The sequence below is a fragment of the Cinclus cinclus genome, chromosome 14 (genome assembly GCF_963662255.1).
Source record: "Cinclus cinclus chromosome 14, bCinCin1.1, whole genome shotgun sequence".
In the NCBI taxonomy this organism is placed as follows: Eukaryota; Metazoa; Chordata; class Aves; order Passeriformes; family Cinclidae; genus Cinclus; species Cinclus cinclus.
This window is the reverse complement of record NC_085059.1, coordinates 1,882,041-1,907,934: the sequence shown is the minus strand read 5'-3', so window position 1 is coordinate 1,907,934 and position 25,894 is coordinate 1,882,041. Positions and strand designations below refer to the sequence as shown.

Below are 25,894 nucleotides of genomic sequence, written 5' to 3'. Positions count from 1 at the left end.
CACGGGGCTGGGAGTCCCTGTGCACAGGGGGGTCCCCCTGACCCAGCCCTGGGCCCTGCTGGTGTTCCTGGGCTGGTGTCGCCAAGAGCAAAGGCGTCAGCAGCAGAGAGGGGGCTCTGACAGGAGCGGCCCTGCAGCAAAGGCACCAAAACCTGCTGAGGGCATGGAGATGTTCCTCAGCAGCTGCACTTCCTTTCTTTCTTTCTGTGCAAGCGTGGCCCACGGAAACAGCCCTTGAGCCAACAAGAAAGGCGTCAAGACCAACAAGATGTGTGTTTTGGAATTTCTGTGTCATTTCTGTGTGGATTTACCCTTGCCCTGACTGTGTGTGCAACGCTGAAATCTGCGGGTTTAGGCTTGCAAGCCCTTAGCAATGATTTGGTGGCATAGGGGTGCTTCCTGTCCTTGCATTGAGACTTGTAATTCCAAGGTATCGATGAATCAGCTGCTTTTCTTGTGGCAGGACTTGGGATTTTGGGTCAGCAGGCTGATTGCAGCGGCCCTGATCGCTGATGCTCAGGAGGATCTCCAGGTGCTTTGGGCTGCAGAGGCTCGGGCACACAGGGCTGGGGACAGCCCTGGCGGGGACAGCACCCAGGGCTGGGGACAGCTGGTGGGGACAGCAGTGTCCCTCAGCGCTGGCCTGGGAGACCAAAGCCTGTCCTGGTGGCCCTGCAGCTGATAAAGGGATGAATTGAGGACCAGCAATAACAGCATGCCTGCGGTGCCGCACCAGGATCAGCGTCTCCTGCTTGGAAAAGAAATGTCGCTGTGCTTTGACATTTCTTCCCAATAAAGACCTTGTCATTGGTGCAGTGACCAGGCTTTGATCCTCTGGGAGTACTTTGCCTGTTGGACACTCCTTTTGGCTGCGAGGCAGCTGAGTGCTTGCGGGGCAGGTGGGTGGCACGTCCCCAGCACAGGCACTGGGGGCTCTGCTCAAAGCCTGGGGCTTTCTCTTGATCCATCATCCCAAGGCCATGCAGTGACACCTCTTTGCACTGGGAGCAGCTTCAGATGGGATATGGGGCAGGACTTGTTCCCTGGCAGGGTGGGCAGGCCTGGCACAGGGTGCCCAGAGCAGCTGTGGCTGCCCCTGGATCCCTGGCAGTGCCCAAGGCCAGGCTGGAGCAGCGTGGGACAGTGGGAGGTGTCCCTGCCGTGGCAGAGCTTGCACTGGGTGGCACTGAAGGTTCCTTTGCACCCAGCCCATTCTGTGATCTTGTGTTTAATTGATTCCAATAGATTGTAGCTGTGGTTAAAAGAAATAATCGCAGGAGTGGGATATATTTTAGCTGGTAAGGAGTCCAAAGCAGTGGTGGGGGTGGGAGTTTGCTGTTTCCCCCTCCGCAGCTGTAGCTCTTGTGGCAGGTTGGTGGAGGGGATTTCACAGCTATTTCTACTGACTGGGTAGTTGACTTAGAGCTGGACAATGAATTAGAATGGAAAGTCTTCTCTCCCTTTGTGGGAGCAAGGATGAGGTCTGGCAGCGGTAGGATTTGCAGCTGTCGGGGAAGAAGGGACAATTCTGTAAGACATCTATGCAGTGGCTACGTGAGGATGCACATCTTTTATTTGTCTGAGAGGCCAAGCTCCCGGACAGAGAGAAGGGGCAAAGTGACAGCAGAGAAGAGAGAAGGAGGAGAAGGTACAGACATGCAGGCCGTTGGCTTGGGTGGGCCGTGGGATTGATGCCTTTTCTTGGAGGCCAGCTTCCCTGGTGCACTCAATTCTTGTCTCTTCCTGAGATTTAAATGCTGGGTGAGGAGCTCAGCAGTGCTGAAAGAAGAGCCCTGTCCTTTGTGATCCCTTTGGGATGGCACTGGAAGTGCCCTGAGTGCACATGCAGAGGCCCCGTCATGGCTTCTCATGCCAGGACACCGACACTGAATTGGCACCTACATGGCACCTAAATGGCTCCTGTGAATGACATTTAGGCCTTTGAAATAGCTGCTGCAAGTGGTATGAAACTGCTTTGTGAGCTGGGCCCTTGGCATGAGCTGTGAGAGGCCGAGGGCTGGCCTGAGCCAGTGCTGTGTCCCCACAGCCTCAGCTGCACAGCAGGCACTGCCAGAGTGCCTGAACCCACTTTTGAAAGCATGCTTTAAACGGCAGCTGGTGCTGAGCTTCCCCTTGGCACCCTCTGACCAAAGAGTGGTTTGGTTACTGTGGGGGAGTTTGTTTTGTGAAGCGTGTGGGATTTGCCAGTGCCCCCTGTGATGGGGATGCTCAGGGAGTGGGGAACACGGTCAGGGTGAGGATCCTGGGCACAGGGCAATGGAAAGCAGCAGGGGAAGCAAAGCCCAGAGGTTTTTGAGGCTGCAAGCCTTAAACATCAGCCCCTGCAGCAGCCCAGGTGCAGGTCCCAGAGTTGCCAAGGCTGTCGTGACCTTCAGAGCATGGAGGTGGATGTTGCATCCCTGTGCCTGATGCTGGCTCCTGCCCAGGAGTCCCAGTGGCTGCAGCAGGAAGGGTGGCAGGAGGTTTCCTTTGCTTTGTTGGCGTGGCTGCAGGGGCTGCTGCTGTCACAGCTCCCTCTCTGCTGGTGACAGCTTTGCCCTCGGGGACACTGCTGGGCCCCAGGAACAGCAGTGCTGGGTCAGTGGGACCTCCCTGCACAGGGACCCCCAGCCAGGGCTGGCTGTGCCAGCACCCCCAGGGACCTCCAGCCCCAGGAACCATGAGCAAGTGGAAACCACCACTGTGCAAAGGTTGCCCAAAGGAATTGCAAAGAGAGGCGGGGTTTTAATAAGAAATTGTATTTATTGAACAAAGGTGATCCAAACATTTCCAGAACATCTATCCTTCTAACAACAATGGATAGAACTTATTTACATGGAAGACTATACTTTTAACAATCTGGAACCAGTACTCCAACAACCTGGGACCTATACAGTAACAATCTGGGACCTATACGGGAACAATCTAGAACCTAGAGATGAACAATCTAGGAGCTTTAGGCTAACAGTTCCTATAAAAACCCTCTAACATGTAGAACATATTTACAGCGGGGCCCTATCAATGCCCATTATCCCTGTCATTCAGGGAAGGAAGGAAGGAAGGAAGGAAGGAAGGAAGGAAGGAAGGAAGGAAGGAAGGAAGGAAAGAAGCAGCAGAGCAGGACTTCCTTGAGCACCATGTCCCTGAATAGAGCCAGCCAGCCCTGCCCCAGGCTGGGCACTGCCTGTGGGCAGGGCAGGGCAGGGGAGCATCAGGTTGTCCTGCTCCTGGGGCTCCATCCTCACCCCAGGACCAGGGGCTCTTCCTTGTCCTTCTCATCAACGTCCATGGGCTCGGGGTCATCCTGCTCATCAACTTCCATGGGCTCAGTCTCATCATTTTCATCCACTTCCATGGGCTCGGTGTCATCCTGCTCATCAACTTCCATGGGCTCGGTGTCGTCCTTCTCATCAACTTCCATGGGCTCGGTGTCGTCTTGCTCATCAACTTCCATGGGCTCGGTGTCGTCCTTCTCATCCACTTCCATATCCTCAATGGTGTCTCTGGCAGTCTGCATGAGACAGCACAATCTCCCTTGGGGTCCCTGTCCCCAGCATCCATCCCCACAGGGCTGCAGCCTGCCCAGGCAGTCAGGGCTGCCCCCCTCCCTGGTATGGCACTGTACCTCCGCTGGGACAGGAGCGCTCATCCTACTGGCGTTGATGCTCCAGTAGAAATGCCGGAAAAGTCCAGGCAGCAGGAGCAGCTCAGCACCAAGGCACAGAACGAAGAGCGAGGGACAACCGAGTGCTGGCAGCGGGAACATCTTGGCACCCGTGGCAGAGAGCAAAGAGTGGGGGAGAACTGAGTGCTGGCAGCAGGTGAACTGTCTGTTGTGCTGGTCTCCAGGCCCTGGACCTTCCACCTGGAGCACTCCAGGCTCCGTGATGTCACAGAAGCTTCAGGGCCACTCCTCTCTTGGAGATGGACGCCATGGAACCATCAAATCCTTGAGTGGTTTGGCTTGGAAGGGACCCTAAAAATCATCTGGTTCCAACCTGAGCAAGCTCCCAGCACTTCAACCCTGTCCAACGTGGCCTTGGATGTTGCTGGGGATGGGGCACCCACATGTGCACAGCTCCCTGTGTCAGGGACAAGCAGCCTCACATTAAAGAACTTCTTTCCAGCATCAAATCTCTTCCAACTCTCTTTCCGTTTGATCCCATTCCCCCTTGTCCCATCAGTACACTTCCTGAGGAAGAGTCACGCTCCTTCTTCCACCTTTCATTCACTGTGAATGTGCTCTGAGCTTGCCACACAAGCTTCAGCTCTCGTTCCTCAGCAGCCCCAACTTTTTCAGCTTTTACTCTTGGGGAGGTGTTCTAGTAGGCTCAGTAACTTGGTGGCTTGCTGTGGTTCTCAACAGCTTCTCTGAAACACCACAGGGATGTCAGTCCACAGTCCACAGCCCCGGGGGTGTCCAACAAGCCATGCACAGCACTGGCCTTGGGAATTGCCAAAGCCTGGGAGCTCTGTGGCTCCCAAAGTGATGGAGAGAGGAGGAGAAAATGAACAGGAGCAGCGCAGGGAGCCTGAATGGCAGAGATGGAAAGCCCATGGTCCTGGGTGCCTGTGCAGTGTTTGTGGAGGGTATCCTGATGGCCCTGGGATCTCTTCTGGGCATGCGGGGGTGTTTTTGGTGGAGGAAGTGCAGAAGAACATTTCTGAGCAGCCATGTGTGGGAAATGGTCTTTGGCTGAGGTAGAGGTTGAATTTTCCTGCGATGGCAAAGGAAGGAGATGGTTGCGTGTCCGGAAAGAGCAGCGGAGCAAAGTGCTGCCAGATCTTGGTGTTTCTGGGGGTGCTGGCACAGCCACGGGGCTGGGAGTCCCTGTGCACAGGGGGGTCCCCCTGACCCAGCCCTGGGCCCTGCTGGTGTTCCTGGGCTGGTGTCGCCAAGAGCAAAGGCGTCAGCAGCAGAGAGGGGGCTCTGACAGGAGCGGCCCTGCAGCAAAGGCACCAAAACCTGCTGAGGGCATGGAGATGTTCCTCAGCAGCTGCACTTCCTTTCTTTCTTTCTGTGCAAGCGTGGCCCACAGAAACAGCCCTTGAGCCAACAAGAAAGGCGTCAAGACCAACAAGATGTGTGTTTTGGAATTTCTGTGTCATTTCTGTGTGGATTTACCCTTGCCCTGACTGTGTGTGCAACGCTGAAATCTGCGGGTTTAGGCTTGCAAGCCCTTAGCAATGATTTGGTGGCATAGGGGTGCTTCCTGTCCTTGCATTGAGACTTGTAATTCCAAGGTATCGATGAATCAGCTGCTTTTCTTGTGGCAGGACTTGGGATTTTGGGTCAGCAGGCTGATTGCAGCGGCCCTGATCGCTGATGCTCAGGGGGATCTCCAGGTGCTTTGGGCTGCAGAGGCTCGGGCACACAGGGCTGGGGACAGCCCTGGCGGGGACAGCACCCAGGGCTGGGGACAGCTGGTGGGGACAGCAGTGTCCCTCAGCGCTGGCCTGGGAGACCAAAGCCTGTCCTGGTGGCCCTGCAGCTGATAAAGGGATGAATTGAGGACCAGCAATAACAGCATGCCTGCGGTGCCGCACCAGGATCAGCGTCTCCTGCTTGGAAAAGAAATGTCGCTGTGCTTTGACATTTCTTCCCAATAAAGACCTTGTCATTGGTGCAGTGACCAGGCTTTGATCCTCTGGGAGTACTTTGCCTGTTGGACACTCCTTTTGGCTGCGAGGCAGCTGAGTGCTTGCGGGGCAGGTGGGTGGCACGTCCCCAGCACAGGCACTGGGGGCTCTGCTCAAAGCCTGGGGCTTTCTCTTGATCCATCATCCCAAGGCCATGCAGTGACACCTCTTTGCACTGGGAGCAGCTTCAGATGGGATATGGGGCAGGACTTGTTCCCTGGCAGGGTGGGCAGGCCTGGCACAGGGTGCCCAGAGCAGCTGTGGCTGCCCCTGGATCCCTGGCAGTGCCCAAGGCCAGGCTGGAGCAGCGTGGGACAGTGGGAGGTGTCCCTGCCGTGGCAGAGCTTGCACTGGGTGGCACTGAAGGTTCCTTTGCACCCAGCCCATTCTGTGATCTTGTGTTTAATTGATTCCAATAGATTGTAGCTGTGGTTAAAAGAAATAATCGCAGGAGTGGGATATATTTTAGCTGGTAAGGAGTCCAAAGCAGTGGTGGGGGTGGGAGTTTGCTGTTTCCCCCTCCGCAGCTGTAGCTCTTGTGGCAGGTTGGTGGAGGGGATTTCACAGCTATTTCTACTGACTGGGTAGTTGACTTAGAGCTGGACAATGAATTAGAATGGAAAGTCTTCTCTCCCTTTGTGGGAGCAAGGATGAGGTCTGGCAGCGGTAGGATTTGCAGCTGTCGGGGAAGAAGGGACAATTCTGTAAGACATCTATGCAGTGGCTACGTGAGGATGCACATCTTTTATTTGTCTGAGAGGCCAAGCTCCCGGTCAGAGAGAACGGGCAAAGTGACAGCAGAGAAGAGAGAAGGAGGAGAAGGTACAGACATGCAGGCCGTTGGCTTGGGTGGGCCGTGGGATTGATGCCTTTTCTTGGAGGCCAGCTTCCCTGGTGCACTCAATTCTTGCTTCTTCCTGAGATTTAAATGCTGGGTGAGGAGCTCAGCAGTGCTGAAAGAAGAGCCCTGTCCTTTGTGATCCCTTTGGGATGGCAGTGGAAGTGCCCTGAGTGCACATGCAGAGGCCCCTTCATGGCTTCTCATGCCAGGACACCGACACTGAATTGGCACCTACATGGCACCTAAATGGCTCCTGTGAATGACATTTAGGCCTTTGAAATAGCTGCTGCAAGTGGTATGAAACTGCTTTGTGAGCTGGGCCCTTGGCATGAGCTGTGAGGGGCCGAGGGCTGGCCTGAGCCAGTGCTGTGTCCCCACAGCCTCAGCTGCACAGCAGGCACTGCCAGAGTGCCTGAACCCACTTTTGAAAGCATGCTTTAAACGGCAGCTGGTGCTGAGCTTCCCCTTGGCACCCTCTGACCAAAGAGTGGTTTGGTTACTGTGGGGGAGTTTGTTTTGTGAAGCGTGTGGGATTTGCCAGTGCCCCCTGTGATGGGGATGCTCAGGGAGTGGGGAACACGGTCAGGGTGAGGATCCTGGGCACAGGGCAATGGAAAGCAGCAGGGGAAGCAAAGCCCAGAGGTTTTTGAGGCTGCAAGCCTTAAACATCAGCCCCTGCAGCAGCCCAGGTGCAGGTCCCAGAGTTGCCAAGGCTGTCGTGACCTTCAGAGCATGGAGGTGGATGTTGCATCCCTGTGCCTGATGCTGGCTCCTGCCCAGGAGTCCCAGTGGCTGCAGCAGGAAGGGTGGCAGGAGGTTTCCTTTGCTTTGTTGGCGTGGCTGCAGGGGCTGCTGCTGTCACAGCTCCCTCTCTGCTGGTGACAGCTTTGCCCTCGGGGACACTGCTGGGCCCCAGGAACAGCAGTGCTGGGTCAGTGGGACCTCCCTGCACAGGGACCCCCAGCCAGGGCTGGCTGTGCCAGCACCCCCCGGGACCTCCAGCCCCAGGAACCATGAGCAAGTGGAAACCACCACTGTGCAAAGGTTGCCCAAAGGAATTGCAAAGAGAGGCGGGGTTTTAATAAGAAATTGTATTTATTGAACAAAGGTGATCCAAACATTTCCAGAACATCTATCCTTCTAACAACAATGGATAGAACTTATTTACATGGAAGACTATACTTTTAACAATCTGGAACCAGTACTCCAACAACCTGGGACCTCTACAGTAACAATCTGGGACCTATACGGGAACAATCTAGAACCTAGAGATGAACAATCTAGGAGCTTTAGGCTAACAGCTCCTATAAAAACCCTCTAACATTTAGAACATATTTACAGCGGGGCCCTATCAATGCCCATTATCCCTGTCAATCGGGGAAGGAAGGAAGGAAGGAAGGAAGGAAGGAAAGAAGCAGCAGAGCAGGACTTCCTTGAGCACCATGTCCCTGAATAGAGCCAGCCAGCCCCGCCCCAGGCTGGGCACTGCCTGTGGGCAGGGCAGGGCAGGGGAGCATCAGGTTGTCCTGCTCCTGGGGCTCCATCCTCACCCCAGGACCAGGGGCTCTTCCTTGTCCTTCTCATCAACGTCCATGGGCTCGGTGTCATCCTGCTCATCAACTTCCATGGGCTCAGTCTCATCATTTTCATCCACTTCCATGGGCTCGGTGTCATCCTGCTCATCAACTTCCATGGGCTCGGTGTCGTCCTTCTCATCAACTTCCATGGGCTCGGTGTCGTCCTTCTCATCCACTTCCATATCCTCAATGGTGTCTCTGGCAGTCTGCATGAGACAGCACAATCTCCCTTGGGGTCCCTGTCCCCAGCATCCATCCCCACAGGGCTGCAGCCTGCCCAGGCAGTCAGGGCTGCCCCCCTCCCTGGTATGGCACTGTACCTCCGCTGGGACAGGAGCGCTCATCCTACTGGCGTTGATGCTCCAGTAGAAGTGCTGGAAAAGTCCAGGCAGCAGGAGCAGCTCAGCACCAAGGCACAGAACGAAGAGCGAGGGACAACCGAGTGCTGGCAGCGGGAACATCTTGGCACCGTGGCAGAGAGCAAAGAGTGGGGGAGAACTGAGTGCTGGCAGCAGGTGAACTGTCTGTTGTGCTGGTCTCCAGGCCCTGGACCTTCCACCTGGAGCACTCCAGGCTCCGTGATGTCACAGAAGCTTCAGGGCCACTCCTCTCTTGGAGATGGACGTCACGGAACCATCAAATCCTTGAGTGGTTTGGCTTGGAAGGGACCCTAAAAATCATCTGGTTCCAACCTGAGCAACCTCCCAGCACTTCAACCCTGTCCAACGTGGCCTTGGATGTTGCTGGGGATGGGGCACCCACATGTGCACAGGTCCCTGTGTCAGGGACAAGCAGCCTCACATTAAAGAACTTCTTTCCAGCATCAAATCTCTTCCAACTCTCTTTCCGTTTGATCCCATTCCCCCTTGTCCCATCAGTACACTTCCTGAGGAAGTCACGCTCCTTCTTCCACCTTTCATTCACTGTGAATGTGCTCTGAGCTTGCCACACAAGCTTCAGCTCTCGTTCCTCAGCAGCCCCAACTTTTTCAGCTTTTACTCTTGGGGAGGTGTTCTAGTAGGCTCAGTAACTTGGTGGCTTGCTGTGGTTCTCAACAGCTTCTCTGAAACACCACAGGGATGTCAGTCCACAGTCCACAGCCCCGGGGGTGTCCAACAAGCCATGCACAGCACTGGCCTTGGGAATTGACAAAGCCTGGGAGCTCTGTGGCTCCCAAAGTGATGGAGAGAGGAGGAGAAAATGAACAGGAGCAGCGCAGGGAGCCTGAATGGCAGAGATGGAAAGCCCATGGTCCTGGGTGCCTGTGCAGTGTTTGTGGAGGGTATCCTGATGGCCCTGGGATCTCTTCTGGGCATGCGGGGGTGTTTTTGGTGGAGGAAGTGCAGAAGAACATTTCTGAGCAGCCATGTGTGGGAAATGGTCTTTGGCTGAGGTAGAGGTTGAATTTTCCTGCGATGGCAAAGGAAGGAGATGGTTGCGTGTCCGGAAAGAGCAGCGGAGCAAAGTGCTGCCAGATCTTGGTGTTTCTGGGGGTGCTGGCACAGCCACGGGGCTGGGGGTCCCTGTGCACAGGGGGGTCCCCCTGACCCAGCCCTGGGCCCTGCTGGTGTTCCTGGGCTGGTGTCGCCAAGAGCAAAGGCGTCAGCAGCAGAGAGGGGGCTCTGACAGGAGCGGCCCTGCAGCAAAGGCACCAAAACCTGCTGAGGGCATGGAGATGTTCCTCAGCAGCTGCACTTCCTTTCTTTCTTTCTGTGCAAGCGTGGCCCACGGAAACAGCCCTTGAGCCAACAAGAAAGGCGTCAAGACCAACAAGATGTGTGTTTTGGAATTTCTGTGTCATTTCTGTGTGGATTTACCCTTGCCCTGACTGTGTGTGCAACGCTGAAATCTGCGGGTTGAGGCTTGCAAGCCCTTAGCAATGATTTGGTGGCATAGGGGTGCTTCCTGTCCTTGCATTGAGACATGTAATTCCAAGGTATCGATGAATCAGCTGCTTTTCTTGTGGCAGGACTTGAGATTTTGGGTCAGCAGGCTGATTGCAGCGGCCCTGATCGCTGATGCTCACGGGGATCTCCAGGTGCTTTGGGCTGCAGAGGCTCGGGCACACAGGGCTGGGGACAGCCCTGGCGGGGACAGCACCCAGGGCTGGGGACAGCTGGTGGGGACAGCAGTGTCCCTCAGCGCTGGCCTGGGAGACCAAAGCCTGTCCTGGTGGCCCTGCAGCTGATAAAGGGATGAATTGAGGACCAGCAATAACAGCATGCCTGCGGTGCCGCACCAGGATCAGCGTCTCCTGCTTGGAAAAGAAATGTCGCTGTGCTTTGACATTTCTTCCCAATAAAGACCTTGTCATTGGTGCAGTGACCAGGCTTTGATCCTCTGGGAGTACTTTGCCTGTTGGACACTCCTTTTGGCTGCGAGGCAGCTGAGTGCTTGCGGGGCAGGTGGGTGGCACGTCCCCAGCACAGGCACTGGGGGCTCTGCTCAAAGCCTGGGGCTTTCTCTTGATCCATCATCCCAAGGCCATGCAGTGACACCTCTTTGCACTGGGAGCAGCTTCAGATGGGATATGGGGCAGGACTTGTTCCCTGGCAGGGTGGGCAGGCCTGGCACAGGGTGCCCAGAGCAGCTGTGGCTGCCCCTGGATCCCTGGCAGTGCCCAAGGCCAGGCTGGAGCAGCGTGGGACAGTGGGAGGTGTCCCTGCCGTGGCAGAGCTTGCACTGGGTGGCACTGAAGGTTCCTTTGCACCCAGCCCATTCTGTGATCTTGTGTTTAATTGATTCCAATAGATTGTAGCTGTGGTTAAAAGAAATAATCGCAGGAGTGGGATATATTTTAGCTGGTAAGGAGTCCAAAGCAGTGGTGGGGGTGGGAGTTTGCTGCTTCCCCCTCCGCAGCTGTAGCTCTTGTGGCAGGTTGGTGGAGGGGATTTCACAGCTATTTCTACTGACTGGGTAGTTGACTTAGAGCTGGACAATGAATTAGAATGGAAAGTCTTCTCTCCCTTTGTGGGAGCAAGGGATGAGGTCTGGCAGCGGTAGGATTTGCAGCTGTCGGGGAAGAAGGGACAATTCTGTAAGACATCTATGCAGTGGCTACGTGAGGATGCACATCTTTTATTTGTCTGAGAGGCCAAGCTCCCGGACAGAGAGAACGGGCAAAGTGACAGCAGGGAAGAGAGAAGGAGGAGAAGGTACAGACATGCAGGCCGTTGGCTTGGGTGGGCCGTGGGATTGATGCTTTTTCTTGGAGGCCAGCTTCCCTGGTGCACTCAATTCTTGTCTCTTCCTGAGATTTAAATGCTGGGTGAGGAGCTCAGCAGTGCTGAAAGAAGAGCCCTGTCCTTTGTGATCCCTTTGGGATGGCACTGGAAGTGCCCTGAGTGCACATGCAGAGGCCCCTTCATGGCTTCTCATGCCAGGACACCGACACTGAATTGGCACCTACATGGCACCTAAATGGCTCCTGTGAATGACATTTAGGCCTTTGAAATAGCTGCAGCATGTGGTGTGAAACTGCTTTGTGAGCTGGGCCCTTGGCATGAGCTGTGAGGGGCTGAGGGCTGGCCTGAGCCAGTGCTGTGTCCCCACAGCCTCAGCTGCACAGCAGGCACTGCCAGAGTGCCTGAACCCACTTTTGAAAGCATGCTTTAAACGGCAGCTGGTGCTGAGCTTCCCCTTGGCACCCTCTGACCAAAGAGTGGTTTGGTTACTGTGGGGGAGTTTGTTTTGTGAAGCGTGTGGGATTTGCCAGTGCCCCCTGTGATGGGGATGCTCAGGGAGTGGGGAACACGGTCAGGGTGAAGATCCTGGGCACAGGGCAATGGAAAGCAGCGGGGGAAGCAAAGCCCAGAGGCTTTGGAGGCTGCAAGCCTTAAACATCAGCCCCTGCAGCAGCCCAGGTGCAGGTCCCAGAGTTGCCAAGGCTGTAGTGACCTTCAGAGCATGGAGGTGGATGTTGCATCCCTGTGCCTGATGCTGGCTCCTGCCCAGGAGTCCCAGTGGCTGCAGCAGGAAGGGTGGCAGGAGGTTTCCTTTGCTTTGTTGGCGTGGCTGCAGGGGCTGCTGCTGTCACAGCTCCCTCTCTGCTGGTGACAGCTTTGCCCTCGGGGACACTGCTGGGCCCCAGGAACAGCAGTGCTGGGTCAGTGGGACCTCCCTGCACAGGGTTCCCCAGCCAGGGCTGGCTGTGCCAGCACCCCCAGGGACCACCAGCCCCAGGAACCATGAGCAAGTGGAAACCACCACTGTGCAAAGGTTGCCCAAAGGAATTGCAAAGAGAGGCAGGGTTTTAATAAGAAATTGTATTTATTGAACAAAGGTGATCCAAACATTTCCAGAACATCTATCCTTCTAACAACAATGGATAGAACTTATTTACATGGAAGACTATACTTTTAACAATCTGGAACCAGTACTCCAACAACCTGGGACCTATACAGTAACAATCTGGGACCTATACGGGAACAATCTAGAACCTAGAGATGAACAATCTAGGAGCTTTAGGCTAACAGCTCCTATAAAAACCCTCTAACATGTAGAACATATTTACAGCGGGGCCCTATCAATGCCCATTATCCCTGTCAATCGGGGAAGGAAGGAAGGAAAGAAGCACAGAGCAGGACTTCCTTGAGCACCATGTCCCTGAGGAGAGCCAGCCAGCCCCGCCCCAGGCTGGGCACTGCCTGTGGGCAGGGCAGGGCAGGGGAGCATCAGGTTGTCCTGCTCCTGGGGCTCCATCCTCACCCCAGGATCACGGGCTCTTCCTTGTCCTTCTCATCGACGTCCATGGGCTCGGTGTCATCCTGCTCATCAACTTCCATGGGCTCAGTCTCATCATTTTCATCCACTTCCATGGGCTCGGTGTCATCCTGCTCATCAACTTCCATGGGCTCGGTGTCGTCCTTCTCATCAACTTCCATGGGCTCGGTGTCGTCTTGCTCATCAACTTCCATGGGCTCGGTGTCGTCCTTCTCATCCACTTCCATATCCTCAATGGTGTCTCTGGCAGTCTGCATGAGACAGCACAATCTCCCTTGGGGTCCCTGTCCCCAGCATCCATCCCCACAGGGCTGCAGCCTGCCCAGGCAGTCAGGGCTGCCCCCCTCCCTGGTATGGCACTGTACCTCCGCTGGGACAGGAGCGCTCATCCTACTGGCGTTGATGCTCCAGTAGAAGTGCTGGAAAAGTCCAGGCAGCAGGAGCAGCTCAGCACCAAGGCACAGAACGAAGAGCGAGGGACAACCGAGTGCTGGCAGCGGGAACATCTTGGCACTGTGGCAGACAGCGAAGAGTGGGGGAGAACTGAGTGCTGGCAGCAGGTGAACTGTCTGTTGTGCTGGTCTCCAGGCCCTGGACCTTCCACCTGGAGCACTCCAGGCTCCGTGATGTCACAGAAGCTTCAGGGCCACTCCTCTCTTGGAGATGGACGTCACGGAACCATCAAATCCTTGAGTGGTTTGGCTTGGAAGGGACCCTAAAAATCATCTGGTTCCAACCTGAGCAACCTCCCAGCACTTCAACCCTGTCCAACGTGGCCTTGGATGTTGCTGGGGATGGGGCACCCACATGTGCACAGGTCCCTGTGTCAGGGACAAGCAGCCTCACATTAAAGAACTTCTTTCCAGCATCAAATCTCTTCCAACTCTCTTTCCGTTTGATCCCATTCCCCCTTGTCCCATCAGTACACTTCCTGAGGAAGTCACCCTCCTTCTTCCACCTTTCATTCACTGTGAATATGCTCTGAGCTTGCCACACAAGCTTCAGCTCTCGTTCCTCAGCAGCCCCAACTTTTTCAGCTTTTACTCTTGGGGAGGTGTTCTAGTAGGCTCAGTAACTTGGTGGCTTGCTGTGGTTCTCAACAGCTTCTCTGAAACACCACAGGGATGTCAGTCCACAGTCCACAGCCCCGGGGGTGTCCAACAAGCCATGCACAGCACTGGCCTTGGGAATTGCCAAAGCCTGGGAGCTCTGTGGCTCCCAAAGTGATGGAGAGAGGAGGAGAAAATGAACAGGAGCAGCGCAGGGAGCCTGAATGGCAGAGATGGAAAGCCCATGGTCCTGGGTGCCTGTGCAGTGTTTGTGGAGGGTATCCTGATGGCCCTGGGATCTCTTCTGGGCATGCGGGGGTGTTTTTGGTGGAGGAAGTGCAGAAGAACATTTCTGAGCAGCCATGTGTGGGAAATGGTCTTTGGCTGAGGTAGAGGTTGAATTTTCCTGCGATGGCAAAGGAAGGAGATGGTTGCGTGTCCGGAAAGAGCAGCGGAGCAAAGTGCTGCCAGATCTTGGTGTTTCTGGGGGTGCTGGCACAGCCACGGGGCTGGGGGTCCCTGTGCACAGGGGGGTCCCCCTGACCCAGCCCTGGGCCCTGCTGGTGTTCCTGGGCTGGTGTCGCCAAGAGCAAAGGCGTCAGCAGCAGAGAGGGGGCTCTGACAGGAGCGGCCCTGCAGCAAAGGCACCAAAACCTGCTGAGGGCATGGAGATGTTCCTCAGCAGCTGCACTTCCTTTCTTTCTTTCTGTGCAAGCGTGGCCCACAGAAACAGCCCTTGAGCCAACAAGAAAGGCGTCAAGACCAACATGATGTGTGTTTTGGAATTTCTGTGTCATTTCTGTGTGGATTTACCCTTGCCCTGACTGTGTGTGCAACGCTGAAATCTGCGGGTTGAGGCTTGCAAGCCCTTAGCAATGATTTGGTGGCATAGGGGTGCTTCCTGTCCATGCATTGAGACATGTAATTCCAAGGTATCGATGCATCAGCTGCTTTTCTTGTGGCCGGACTTGAGATTCTGGGTCAGCAGGCTGATTGCAGCGGCCCTGATCGCTGATGCTCAGGGGGATCTCCAGGTGCTTTGGGCTGCAGAGGCTCGGGCACACAGGGCTGGGGACAGCCCTGGCGGGGACAGCACCCAGGGCTGGGGACAGCTGGTGGGGACAGCAGTGTCCCTCAGCGCTGGCCTGGGAGACCAAAGCCTGTCCTGGTGGCCCTGCAGCTGATAAAGGGATGAATTGAGGACCAGCAATAACAGCATGCCTGCGGTGCCGCACCAGGATCAGCGTCTCCTGCTTGGAAAAGAAATGTCTCTGTGCTTTGACATTTCTTCCCAATAAAGACCTTGTCATTGGTGCAGTGACCAGGCTTTGATCCTCTGGGAGTACTTTGCCTGTTGGACACTCCTTTTGGCTGCGAGGCAGCTGAGTGCTTGCGGGGCAGGTGGGTGGCACGTCCCCAGCACAGGCACTGGGGGCTCTGCTCAAAGCCTGGGGCTTTCTCTTGATCCATCATCCCAAGGCCATGCAGTGACACCTCTTTGCACTGGGAGCAGCTTCAGATGGGATATGGGGCAGGACTTGTTCCCTGGCAGGGTGGGCAGGCCTGGCACAGGGTGCCCAGAGCAGCTGTGGCTGCCCCTGGATCCCTGGCAGTGCCCAAGGCCAGGCTGGAGCAGCGTGGGACAGTGGGAGGTGTCCCTGCCGTGGCAGAGCTTGCACTGGGTGGCACTGAAGGTTCCTTTGCACCCAGCCCATTCTGTGATCTTGTGTTTAATTGATTCCAATAGATTGTAGCTGTGGTTAAAAGAAATAATCGCAGGAGTGGGATATATTTTAGCTGGTAAGGAGTCCAAAGCAGTGGTGGGGGTGGGAGTTTGCTGTTTCCCCCTCCGCAGCTGTAGCTCTTGTGGCAGGTTGGTGGAGGGGATTTCACAGCTATTTCTACTGACTGGGTAGTTGACTTAGAGCTGGACAATGAATTAGAATGGAAAGTCTTCTCTCCCTTTGTGGGAGCAAGGGATGAGGTCTGGCAGCGGTAGGATTTGCAGCTGTCGGGGAAGAAGGGACAATTCTGTAAGACATCTATGCAGTGCCTACGTGAGGATCCACATATTGTATTTGTCTCAGCTGTCTAGGAGTTTAAATTGTACAAAATGGCTTAAATATAGGCTTGTTTTCCTATATTTGTAATTGAATTTTATTTCCCAAACACATCTTAATGTATACAATAAATAAAAAATCAGTTTCTCTCTCGGAAATAGCTATTAAGCAAATGATTCTGTTTTAGCAGTATGTGAAGCTGTATAATTATTTACATATGTATTGCTCCTGTGTGTGCTCCCAGTTGTTGAATAGTGTCTAAGTATAGGAATCAAAGAGACTCCACTATTTTTAGGGGATATTTCTCAAAGTTGCATACTGAAACATAATTAATATTCAGGATTTCCAGCTTACTCATCTAAATCCACAATTTTAATCACATTATTCAACTCAACCCACCTTCAAACACACTTTTGGCTTCAAAATACCACAAACTAAATAAGACAGAAGACCTTCCTTGAACAGGTGTAAGGTTTTTAAGTGGCAGTGTCAATCTTTTTGTTGAAAATTGAGGTGTTTTCCATCGTTTATTTCTTAAAGCAGTGTGTTTTTCCTGCTGTGCCTGAACCTGGGCTGCCATGCAGAGCAGTGAGGAGAAATCCCTGGAGCACCAAGAGCTGCTTAAATCCATCAGAGTTTTGCTCTGTGGTTGGGATCCTCTGGGTTAAGTCTTGTTTAGTGTGCAGAGCAGGATCAAGAAGTGTTTGTTTTGGCTGATGCAGCCTCTGCAGTTTGGCTTTGCTGGCTATGGAGCTCCTGAGCCCCAAGTTTGGTTTGGTTTGGTTTGATTTCCTTCTTGCAGAGGATAGAAACAGGAGGACTGAGCCACTCTGCCCTGCTGGAGCCTGCTGCTGAGCTTTCCCTTTGGATGATTGTCTTGAAATCTATCTGAAAATCTATCTGGAATTCTCTTGAAATGAGCAGAGCCCATCCATCCCCTGGCAGGCTGCTGTGGCTGGATGCAGCAGGAGCAGGGATTGGGCTGGGCTGAGCTGGGCTGATCTGGGCTAGTCTGCCCTGACAGGGGCTATTCCTGGCTGTATGACAGCCCAGAGCTGCTGCAACCCCTGCTGGGGCTGTCATCTGGGTGACCCAGCGCTGGTAACAAAGCCAGGAGAGCCACTGGTTGTTGGGGGAGGCACCAGCTCAGCCCACACTTCACCCTGAGTGCATTCCTGGCTGTGCAGGAGGGAATTGTCCTCCCCCAGCACACCATGGCATTTGATCCTAGGGCAGCTGGGGCTGGAAGGGACCTTAGAGCTCATCTCCTTCCACCTCCCTGCCGTGGGCAGGGACATCTCCTGCTACACCAGGTCATCACTGCTGTGTCTTCCCTGCTGGCAGAGCCCTGTCTGAGCCAGGGACAGGAGATGTGGTGTTGCCCTTTTCATGGACCTCCTATAAGCTCCTTCCTGAGCAGCATGACGCAGCTCCACCAGCAGTGATAGGCACAGGTTGGTGACGGCACCAAACTCCTGCAGAGCCCAACTCCTCAGCGTGGGAGGATGCTCCCATGGATAGACAGAGATGAAAGGTCCTGTGTATCACAAGCTAGAGGAGCAGGAGGAGGGTGAGATCTGTCCACGGAAAGCATTCCAAGGGTGGAGGGGGCACATCTAGCCTGTCTAGCCATTGTTCAAGATGGGAAGATAACCACACCTGTGCTCTCACCTACCCAACCAATGCAGCTTCCAGTGCACAGGACTGATGATGAGAAAGAGGGTCTACCAGAAATGCAAACCTTGCTTTCATAGGAAATCCTCCCAGATGGATTTTCCTGCTTTTTCTAAATGCATTTATACCTCCTGGATGACTACAGGGTTTGAAATGTTTCTGTCTGAATTGTGACAAACATCCCAGTCTTCTGTAGGAAGTACCAGGTCCTTTGATCAGGGAAATGTCTCTTTGGTCTTGAACAGGAAGGGATCAATCCAGAGCTTTTTGTCTGTGTCTACATGTATTTATTGTACAAAACAATTACCCTTGCCTTCACTTCCCTTGGGCAGGAGATGCTCCCTGTCTCCTGCAAGCTGTTACTCTCTCCCAGGTATCTTTTTAGGGAAAAGGAAGAGAGAAAGGAAAGGCTGAATAGGGATTTCTCCTCAGGAGGGAGGAGGGAGGAGGGTGAGCAGCTGTGGTCTGTCTGTCCATCTGTGAGCAGCTCTGTGGCTGTTCAGCTGCAGCCTGGGCAGGCAGAGTTCCTGCCTGTCTTGGTTTAGTTTTTCCTTTCCCAGCTAATGCACCAAAAAATGTTATGGTTTGGGTTTGCCAATTTTAATATACTTAACTTTTGTTGTGAAATAGAATTGGGAGCAAAACCAAAGCAGGCCTAAAACTTAACAGGGGATAAAGGAAAACTTTATTAACAACACACACAAAAAAAATAATAAATTCAGTATAGATCTTCAGACCACTCCCTCCTTCCCCTTTTCACACTTTTAACAACATACAGAGACACTTCAGTCAATTCCTTACTTAAATAATCTTTTTCAGTTCACTTTAGGGAGAGGAGGTTCTTGTTCAGCTATAGGGATCTTTTTAACAGAGGAAAAAAACCCAGTTCTCTCCTGACTTCACTTTTTTCACAAACATGAGCTACCCGGGATCTGCAATCCTGAAACTCCTCCCACCTTCGCAGCCTTCCCAGAGCTGTGCTTGTGGGCCACGTCAAACTCACGGACTATTATTTTTAAGGATGACCTACTCAAAGGCAGAAGTTCTCTTTAGCTCTCTTCTCTCTGTTTGTACTTCATTCCCCTTTTTTTTCGCTTGGGGCAAAGGATCTTCCAAACACTTCACACCACATAAGCCCTCCCATGTCTTTCTCCATGGTTTAAAGAATTTTTTAGCGTAGTACAGTCCATCCTTATAACTTGCAGAAAGATTTTTCAGCCAACCTTCATGGCGTCTCCTCATTCTCCTTCCATGTAGAAACTTAGCTTTTACTTCATTGACTTTGGTGTATCCTCTCTGTTCTTCTCCCTCTCACTTAAGGAAAGATCCAAGTCTGTAAGTCTTACCTGAGCATTGGAAAACCAATTAAAGTCTCACACAGAGGTTGCAGGGGCCGGGCCAAGCCATGCCGGAGCTGTGTCAGGATCTCAGGCCGCGCTGAAAGGGCCGGATGAAAACCGCAAAGTTCAGCCAGAGGAGAAATGGGTGCCAAGGCTGTGTCTCCACGGTTCCCCCGGCGCTGCCCGCCCCCAGCTCCAGCCGCAGCCCGGGGGTTCTCCCTCTGCCCTGCCCAGCACACAAAGCCCTGGGGGCTCTCCCGAACCGGGCCCGGCTGCCTCCCCCCAGCCCGTGAGGGCGGCCGGGCGGGCTCGGCCACCCCAGGGCTGCTCCGAGCCGGGGCAGGGCAGGGCCCCCCGAGCCACGGCCACAGCGGGAAAAGGCGAGAATCCAGCAATGGGCTCTGCTCCCCTTGGCCACTGGGGCCCCTGGTTAAAACGGGGCCCGGCAGCCTCCGGAGCCCAACCTTGCCTGGCCCGGCCCGCATTGCAAGCGGGCCCAGGACACGTCAGTGTCACATTGCAAAAGGCTGGAAATGCACGAGAGCTTTCCCGGGGTTTACGTGCTTCAAAAGTGATTCACGAGCGAACCGGCTTCTCCAATTGTTTTATCAAGCTGTCAACAACTAAAGCAGCCTCCAATTGGTCCCATCAATCCACAGAGGAAGTTCCCATGGAGAAAAACTTCCTAGTGTGCGCTCCCCCTCGGTGCTTTTAAGGTAAAACCGGCAGGCTGCATTAACACAAGAAATGCCATCAACAAGTAGCAACCAAATATTGGCTGCTCTTCAGCCCAGTGCTGGGCTGGGCCTTGAGATGTATTTGTGGTGAATGGTGAATTTCCTATCTTTTCTTCATTTAAAACCCACGCTTAATGTATTGTGTGTATTTTTGTTGGCACATAGTAATGATCATAAATTCCTTTGAATGCAGTATTTCCACAGGAGCACAGCCTTGAGGTGCAGCATACCTGGCTGCACTCTGTGGGATACTTTGATTTCCCTTTGGCAGGTGCATTTTATTCTGTCTGCCCCAATCAGCAACAATTCCCCTTTCTCCATTCAGCCTCCAAATCCACTCCTGGTGTGAAGTTTTAGTGCTGTCGTAGGACGTGGGCTGGAAAGGAGGAAGAAACTGGGCTCAGGTTCCACCTCCACTGGGGATGAGAGCCAGCCTGGCAGCACAGGAACACCTCTGGTGGCATTTCTGGGAGGGAAGCGCAACACTTGAGGGATGCTGCTGGATGGGAGGGTGCCAGTGGTAGATATCCCACTCCTCACTGTGTGGGGTGTACCTATTCTCTGTTTCTCCCAGGGAGCAGCATGTGCCTTCAGCCCCCAATCGCTCACAAAGCTGTTCAATGATGTGACCTTTGCTTGTAGGTCAAGCTGTTCCGGCAGGCTCACACGTGAGGCTGAACCTGCAGACAGGAGAGAGAGAAGCCAAGCTCCCGGACAGAGAGAACGGGCAAAGTGACAGCAGAGAAGAGAGAAGGAGGAGAAGGTACAGACATGCAGGCCGTTGGCTTGGGTGGGCCGTGGGATTGATGCCTTTTCTTGGAGGCCAGCTTCCCTGGTGCACTCAATTCTTGTCTCTTCCTGAGATTTAAATGCTGGGTGAGGAGCTCAGCAGTGCTGAAAGAAGAGCCCTGTCCTTTGTGATCCCTTTGGGATGGCACTGGAAGTGCCCTGAGTGCACATGCAGAGGCCCCTTCATGGCTTCTCATGCCAGGACACCGACACTGAATTGGCACCTACATGGCACCTAAATGGCTCCTGTGAATGACATTTAGGCCTTTGAAATAGCTGCAGCAAGTGGTGTGAAACTGCTTTGTGAGCTGGGCCCTTGGCATGAGCTGTGAGGGGCTGAGGGCTGGCCTGAGCCAGTGCTGTGTCCCCACAGCCTCAGCTGCACAGCAGGCACTGCCAGAGTGCCTGAACCCACTTTTGAAAGCATGCTTTAAACGGCAGCTGGTGCTGAGCTTCCCCTTGGCACCCTCTGACCAAAGAGTGGTTTGGTTACTGTGGGGGAGTTTGTTTTGTGAAGCGTGTGGGATTTGCCAGTGCCCCCTGTGATGGGGATGCTCAGGGAGTGGGGAACACGGTCAGGGTGAGGATCCTGGGCACAGGGCAATGGAAAGCAGCGGGGGAAGCAAAGCCCAGAGGCTTTGGAGGCTGCAAGCCTTAAACATCAGCCCCTGCAGCAGCCCAGGTGCAGGTCCCAGAGTTGCCAAGGCTGTCGTGACCTTCAGAGCATGGAGGTGGATGTTGCATCCCTGTGCCTGATGCTGGCTCCTGCCCAGGAGTCCCAGTGGCTGCAGCAGGAAGGGTGGCAGGAGGTTTCCTTTGCTTTGTTGGCGTGGCTGCAGGGGCTGCTGCTGTCACAGCTCCCTCTCTGCTGGTGACAGCTTTGCCCTCGGGGACACTGCTGGGCCCCAGGAACAGCAGTGCTGGGTCAGTGGGACCTCCCTGCACAGGGTTCCCCAGCCAGGGCTGGCTGTGCCAGCACCCCCAGGGACCTCCAGCCCCAGGAACCATGAGCAAGTGGAAACCACCACTGTGCAAAGGTTGCCCAAAGGAATTGCAAAGAGAGGCGGGGTTTTAATAAGAAATTGTATTTATTGAACAAAGGTGATCCAAACATTTCCAGAACATCTATCCTTCTAACAACAATGGATAGAACTTATTTACATGGAAGACTATACTTTTAACAATCTGGAACCAGTACTCCAACAACCTGGGACCTCTACAGTAACAATCTGGGACCTATACGGGAACAATCTAGAACCTATAGATTAATAATCTAGGACCTTTTGCCTAACAGTCTTGAAATTGTTAAAATAAAAACCCTCTAACATGTAGAACATATTTACAGCGGGGCCCTATGAATGCCCATTATCCCTGTCAATCTGGGAAGGAAGGAAGGAAGGAATGAAGCAGCAGAGCAGGACTTCCTTGAGCACCATGTCCCTGAGGAGAGCCAGCCAGCCCCGCCCCAGGCTGGGCACTGCCTGTGGGCAGGGCAGGGGAGCATCAGGTTGTCCTGCTCCTGGGGCTCCATCCTCACCCCAGGATCACGGGCTCTTCCTTGTCCTTCTCATCGACGTCCATGGGCTCGGTGTCATCCTGCTCATCAACTTCCATGGGCTCGGTGTCATCCTTCTCATCCACTTCCATGGGCTCGGTGTCGTCCTTTTCATCCACCTCCATATCCTCAATGGTGTCTCTGGCAGTCTGCATGAAACAGCACAATCTCCCTTGGGGTCCCTGTCCCCACCATCCATCCCCACAGGGCTGCAGCCTGCCCAGGCAGTCAGGGCTGCCCCCCTCCCTGGTATGGCACTGTACCTCCGCTGGGACAGGAGCACTCATCCTACTGGCGTTGATGGTCCAGTAGAAGTGCTGGAAAAGTCCAGGTAGCAGGAGCAGCTCAGCACCAAGGCACAGAATGAAGAGCGAGGGACAACCGAGTGCTGGCAGCGGGAACATCTTGGCACCGGGGCAGAGAGCGAAGAGTGGGGGAGAACTGGGTGCTGGCAGCAGGTGAACTGTCTGTTGTGCTGGTCTCCAGGCCCTGGACCTTCCACCTGGAGCACTCCAGGCTCCGTGATGTCACAGAAACTTCAGGGCCACTCCTCTCTTGGAGATGGACGTCACGGAACCATCAAATCCTTGAGTGGTTTGGCTTGGAAGGGACCCTAAAAATCATCTGGTTCCAACCTGAGCAAGCTCCCAGCACTTCAACCCTGTCCAACGTGGCCTTGGATGTTGCTGGGGATGGGGCACCCACATGTGCACAGGTCCCTGTGTCAGGGACAAGCAGCCTCACATTAAAGAACTTCTTTCCAGCATCAAATCTCTTCCAACTCTCTTTCCGTTTGATCCCATTCCCCCTTGTCCCATCAGTACACTTCCTGAGGAAGTCACCCTCCTTCTTCCACCTTTCATTCACTGTGAATGTGCTCTGAGCTTGCCACACAAGCTTCAGCTCTCGTTCCTCAGCAGCCCCAACTTTTTCAGCTTTTACTCTTGGGGAGGTGTTCTAGTAGGCTCAGTAACTTGGTGGCTTGCTGTGGTTCTCAACAGCTTCTCTGAAACACCACAGGGATGTCAGTCCACAGTCCACAGCCCCGGGGGTGTCCAACAAGCCATGCACAGCACTGGCCTTGGGAATTGCCAAAGCCTGGGAGCTCTGTGGCTCCCAAAGTGATGGAGAGAGGAGGAGAAAATGAACAGGAGCAGCGCAGGGAGCCTGAATGGCAGAGATGGAAAGCCCATGGTCCTGGGTGCCTGTGCAGTGTTTGTGGAGGGTATCCTGATGGCCCTGGGATCTCTTCTGGGCATGCGGGGGTGTTTTTGGTGGAGGAAGTGCAGAAGAACATTTCTGAGCAGCCATGTGTGGGAAATGGTCTTTGGCGGAGGTAGAGGTTGAATTTTCCTGCGATGGCAAAGGAAGGAGATGGTTGCGTGTCCGGAAAGAGCAGCGGAGCAAAGTGCTGCCAGATCTTGGTGTTTCTGGGGGTGCTGGCACAGCCACGGGGCTGGGAGTCCCTGTGCACAGGGGGGTCCCCCTGACCCAGCCCTGGGCCCTGCTGGTGTTCCTGGGCTGGTGTCGCCAAGAGCAAAGGCGTCAGCAGCAGAGAGGGGGCTCTGACAGGAGCGGCCCTGCAGCAAAGGCACCAAAACCTGCTGAGGGCATGGAGATGTTCCTCAGCAGCTGCACTTCCTTTCTTTCTTTCTGTGCAAGCGTGGCCCACGGAAACAGCCCTTGAGCCAACAAGAAAGGCGTCAAGACCAACATGATGTGTGTTTTGGAATTTCTGTGTCATTTCTGTGTGGATTTACCCTTGCCCTGACTGTGTGTGCAACGCTGAAATCTGCGGGTTGAGGCTTGCAAGCCCTTAGCAATGATTTGGTGGCATAGGGGTGCTTCCTGTCCTTGCATTGAGACTTGTAATTCCAAGGTATCAATGAATCAGCTGCTTTTCTTGTGGCAGCACTTGAGATGTTGGGTCAGCAGACTTATGGCAGTGCCCTTGATTTCCAAGGTGAGGTGTCTGCAAACCCCACACGGGACCCAGCAGTCCGACCAGTCTTTTCTTTTTCAGTGCTTTCCTCCTGACCTTAGCCTTTGCTAGAATGTCACAGTGAAAATAGAAGAGAGTTAAGTTCACCCTTAACATCTTCTTGTTTGGTTTTGTTTCTTTTTCAAGGCTGGGCAAGATCGTCGTCGATGCAAATTCATTCACATCTGAGGAGCTTAAAAAGGCCTTGTCTAAAATGAAGTCAAGTGAGAAGGCAGAAAGGAAGGTGAGTTTCCTGTTTTTAAAAGAATGCACAGTGCAGAGTTGTTAACACAAGCTGTTAGATGCTGCAGACAGTCAATGGTTTAAATGATTGCTTGGAAAACATTTTGCACACTAATCTTGTTCTGAATATGGACCTAAAATACCTTTGCTAACCCACCAGTGACATTGTTCCTGGCTTTTCTGTATGAGTCTATCATTCTGTGAATGGTTTGGGTTGGAAAGGACCTTAAAGCTGATCCAGTGCCACCCCCTGCCATGGGCAGGGACATCTTCCGCCATGCCAGGTTGCTCCAAGCCCCATTCAAGCTGGCCTTGGACACTTCCAGGGATCCCGAGGCAGCCACAGCTTTTCTACCAACATAATTTATCTGTTTCACTGCTGCTTCATTCACAAAAATGTCTGTAGGCCCCAAATGGGACTGGATTGCAGCTGATGGCATATACAAAGGGAGTTACTTTCCCTTTCACTGCCCTCCTTGCTTTCTGTTTCGAGCCTCATACCCTGGATAGCAAAACCCAAATGGCTGTGTTGAGGCAGGGGCTGAAGTTTCCTTACACAAGCTCCAAGTTACCATTTAGTTCCAGACAATGCCCAACCCGAAGTAAATAGGTGGGATGATGTGTGACTCTTCGTCACAGCCTCTTCCCGGTCAGCTGCATTTCCTTAACCCTTGCTCCTCCTGCTTCCTTGGTGTTGGCTCACTCAAATGAAAACTGAACGAGGAGTCAAGGCTCTGAAGTTTTGGTGTCACAGAAAGGCTTTTTCTACCCTTTTGTGGCAGCAGGGCATGATTTTTTTTTGCTGGGTGCAAAGTTCCATAGCAGCGTTGCTGATTGATTGCAGGGCTGCTGGAAATGAAGATCATTGAAATGCAAAAATTAGTGATAGTGTATTAGGTGAAAATAAGCCATATTTTAAACCCCCCTGTTAGAATAGCTTTTGTCCCATCAACTGGGCTAAAAGCAGCTACATCTAATGGACCTAAAGTATTCCATTTGCAGTCACTCCTTCAAAGAGCAAATCCATCCTTGAAGGCTCTATCAAGGAAATGGAGTTCCACTGAGCCCCTCTGTGCTCCGGGGTGGGGATGGGCTGGCCGTAGTACCTGTGCTAATTAATTAACATTCCACTGACACAGCTTTCACCTCCCTTGGCTCTCCTCTGATGGTTACAGCCCTGGACTTCTGTTCCCTCGTGGGGAGCAGGATGTGCAAACCCTCCAGCTGGGGCTCACTCTGCAGATAAGCACATCTTGGTATTTGTGACAAATCCCTTTTAAAGGTTTTTTGGTTTTTTTTGCCTTTCTCCTATCCTTGGGGCAGCCCAGCTCCAGCCTGGCCTCTCTGCTGCTTCAGGCTCTGTCTCCAGTGCCACCAGTGCTGATGTTCCTACACCTCTGGGGCTCTCTGGTATCTATGACAAATCCTTTCCTCCTCACCACATGTTTTGTGGCAGCTCTCTTTGTTCAGGGCAGCCCTTGGGGTGCTGTTACTGGCAGGGAGATGAGCTGTGCTCAGAAAAGGCTGGCCAAGCCCCATGGCACAGCACCTCAGCTGCCCCCAGATTATATCACTGCTCCTCCTGCTTCCCTTTCTGACAGCTTCTGTCCCCACACCTCTTCCTGGGAGATAGAGCCTTCCTGGAATGTGTTCAAAGCTTGGAATGGTGAAAGCATCTTTGTCTGT

General features: G+C 53.7%; 1 protein-coding gene across 1 annotated transcript in view; it reads left to right on the top strand.

The window, feature by feature from the left end:
* SIL1 (SIL1 nucleotide exchange factor) overlaps positions 1-25,894 on the top strand; it is a 730,974-nt gene that overhangs the window by 669,285 nt on the left and 35,795 nt on the right. The window contains exons 4-5 of the mRNA XM_062502187.1: positions 20,283-20,403; positions 24,113-24,209. Of these exons, the coding sequence (XP_062358171.1) occupies positions 20,283-20,403; positions 24,113-24,209 (218 nt within the window). The remainder of the gene's footprint in view (positions 1-20,282; positions 20,404-24,112; positions 24,210-25,894) is intronic.